Source organism: Babylonia areolata, chromosome 30, assembly GCF_041734735.1.
Source record: "Babylonia areolata isolate BAREFJ2019XMU chromosome 30, ASM4173473v1, whole genome shotgun sequence".
Lineage (NCBI taxonomy): Eukaryota > Metazoa > Mollusca > Gastropoda > Neogastropoda > Buccinidae > Babylonia > Babylonia areolata.
This window is the reverse complement of record NC_134905.1, coordinates 27,003,560-27,006,059: the sequence shown is the minus strand read 5'-3', so window position 1 is coordinate 27,006,059 and position 2,500 is coordinate 27,003,560. Positions and strand designations below refer to the sequence as shown.

The 2,500-nt window shown below is 50.5% G+C and overlaps 1 protein-coding gene across 1 annotated transcript in view; it reads left to right on the top strand.

Moving 5' to 3' along the window:
• The window catches only part of LOC143275502 (uncharacterized), an 84,601-nt gene that overhangs the window by 3,025 nt on the left and 79,076 nt on the right, over positions 1–2,500 (top strand). Inside the window, exon 3 of the mRNA XM_076579654.1 lies at positions 1,559–2,085. Within this exon, the coding sequence (XP_076435769.1) occupies positions 1,559–2,085 (527 nt within the window). The remainder of the gene's footprint in view (positions 1–1,558; positions 2,086–2,500) is intronic.

Genomic DNA, 2,500 nt, shown 5'->3' with positions numbered 1-2,500 from the left:
TGTGGACAGCTGAAGTTGGTGGTTCTCGTGCAAGGGTTTCCTGCACGTGATAAATGTGGACATTAATTGGATGAGAAAGGTTCACCGTCCGTGTTATCGGTGGAAGATGTTTTGGACACTGACTCTTTACCCGGTCAGAAGGAGGTGCAGTGAGGTTTTTGTCAAGTCACTCGGGACCTATCCTCTGTCTTTCCTCAACAGACCCTATGTGGTGTCAAGAGGCTGTCTGAACTCTGTCTTTCCTCAACAGACCCTGTCTGGTGTCAAGAGGCTGTCTGAACTCTGTCTTTCCTCAACAGACCCTGTCTGGTGTCAAGAGGCTGTCTGAACTCTGTCTTTCCTCAACAGACCCTGTCTGGTGTCAAGAGGCTGTCTGAACTCTGTCTTTCCTCAACAGACCGTATCTGGTTTCAAGAGGCTGTCTGAACTCTGTCTTTCCTCAACAGACCCTGTCTGGTGTCAAGAGGCTGTCTGAACTCTGTCTTTCCTCAACAGACCGTATCTGGTTTCAAGAGGCTGTCTGAACTCTGTCTTTCCTCAACAGACCCTGTCTGGTGTCAAGAGGCTGTCTGAACTCTGTCTTTCCTCAACAGACCCTGTCTGGTGTCAAGAGGCTGTCTGAATGGTCCAGCCTACAGCTTTCATCGTTAGAAAGGCGGTGTTTTTTTGTCTTCACCCACCTCTACAACGCCAGGACTTTCCGCGTTGTATTACTTGATGTCAGCAGCGCTGAAATGATATCCTCGTCGCCTCTGTCGTCCCGCAGAAGAGAGTTCAGTCCTGCTCCATTCTTTTGGAGTGTTTCCCGAGTTGTTTCGGGGTTTGGGGGTCTCCAGCGCCACTTCGTTTCCCTAGTCCTCGCCCGACCAGGAGGTCTGCGACTGCATTCCGACTAGCTGCAGGGACTTTATTCTCTTTTTTTTTCTCGCGAGCTCTTGAAGTGAGTGAAAGGCATTGTCCACATTTCTTCCCATTCAGTGTCGTTCCCTCCACAAATGGCAGATTTGTTTGAATAACATTGTAATATATACTCGACATTTCTTCCCCCGTCAAGAGACGTAAAGAAGGCCAGTCAAAGAATGGAGGGGAAGAAGTGTTGAGTATATATTACTATGTTATTAACACATTTACAAGCTTTTCCGTCTTAAAAACGGCAAAGTGCAGGGGAAGAAATGTTGATATTGCCAGTGTTTGTTTTATTTGTTTAATTTCTATAGGCAGGGAGCGGCCACAGAGATGTATTCCTGTTTGTTTTCTGACGTTTGATATACGTGTTGCCGCTTCAGTTCCTGTGCCATGTGGCGCTCCCACCCTGCTGGATCCCAGGTTTACGCTGTATATATCCGTGTGCGCTTTTTCTGTTTGGGTTTTGTTATGATAAAGGCCAGTTCTCTCTCTCTCTCTCTCTCTCTCTCTCTCTCTCTCTCTCTCTCTCTCTCTGTGTGTGTGTGTGTGTGTGTGTGTGTGTAAAACTCTTCTGTGTGTCTGCCATAGCACATGTATCCTCTCGTGTTTTTTCTGTCCTATTTGACTTAGTTCCCGACTCTGCCTTTTACAGCCTGCAGTTTCCCCGGTGTCTGCGGTCTTCCCGGGTGTCTGCCTACGGTCTTCCCAGGTGTCTGCGGTCTTCCCGGGTGTCTGCCTGTGGTCTTCCCGGGTGTCTGCCTGCGGTCTTCTTGGGTGTCTGCCTGTGGTCTTCCTGGGTGTCTGCGGTCTTCTTGGGTGTCTGCCTGTGGTCTTCCTGGGTGTCTGCGGTCTTCCCGGGTGTCTGCCTGCGGTCTTCCTGGGTGTCTGCGGTCTTCCTGGTGTCTGCCCGTGGTCTTCCCGGGTGTCTGCCTGTGGTCTTCCCGGGTGTCTGCCTGTGGTCTTCCCGGGTGTCTGCCTGTGGTCTTCCTGGTGTCTGCCTGCGGTCTTCCTGGTGTCTGCCTGTGGTCTTCCTGGGTGTCCGCGGTCTTCCCAGATGTCTGCCTGCGGTCTTCCTGGGTGTCTGCGGTCTTCCTGGGTGTCTGACAGACACACACCAAGAAGAACGGCAGAGAAGGCTGCATACATGTGCAGGTGTGAGCTCAGCAGTGCACACAAGAGGTGAGTGTGTGTGTTCGAGCAATGGAAAGTGGTGGTGGTGTTTTTGTTTGTTTTTCTCTATCTCTCTTCCCCTCTTTCACATTGCAAGAAAACTGTAACGGGGAGGCGATATAGTCCTGATAGCTGGGTTAGTGAGATTAGGGGTGGGGGTGGCAGGTGGGTGAGTTAAAGGGAAGTAGTTGTTTCAGGGCCTCACTGCTGTTTGTGTTGTCAGTGTGTCTGTGTGAGTGAGAGTGAATGTAGCTGTGTATTGTTTGTAAAATGTTTTGGTGCTGGCTACAATTCACTGGGTGTTCGGGGATCCACAGACCCTTTGTTTTCTGTGGCCCGGGATGTGAGTGATTCCTCCACCTTTGCCGGTCATGCCACACTCTGTATCCATGTCCCCCTGTCTCTCTCTCTACCATGTATGTAT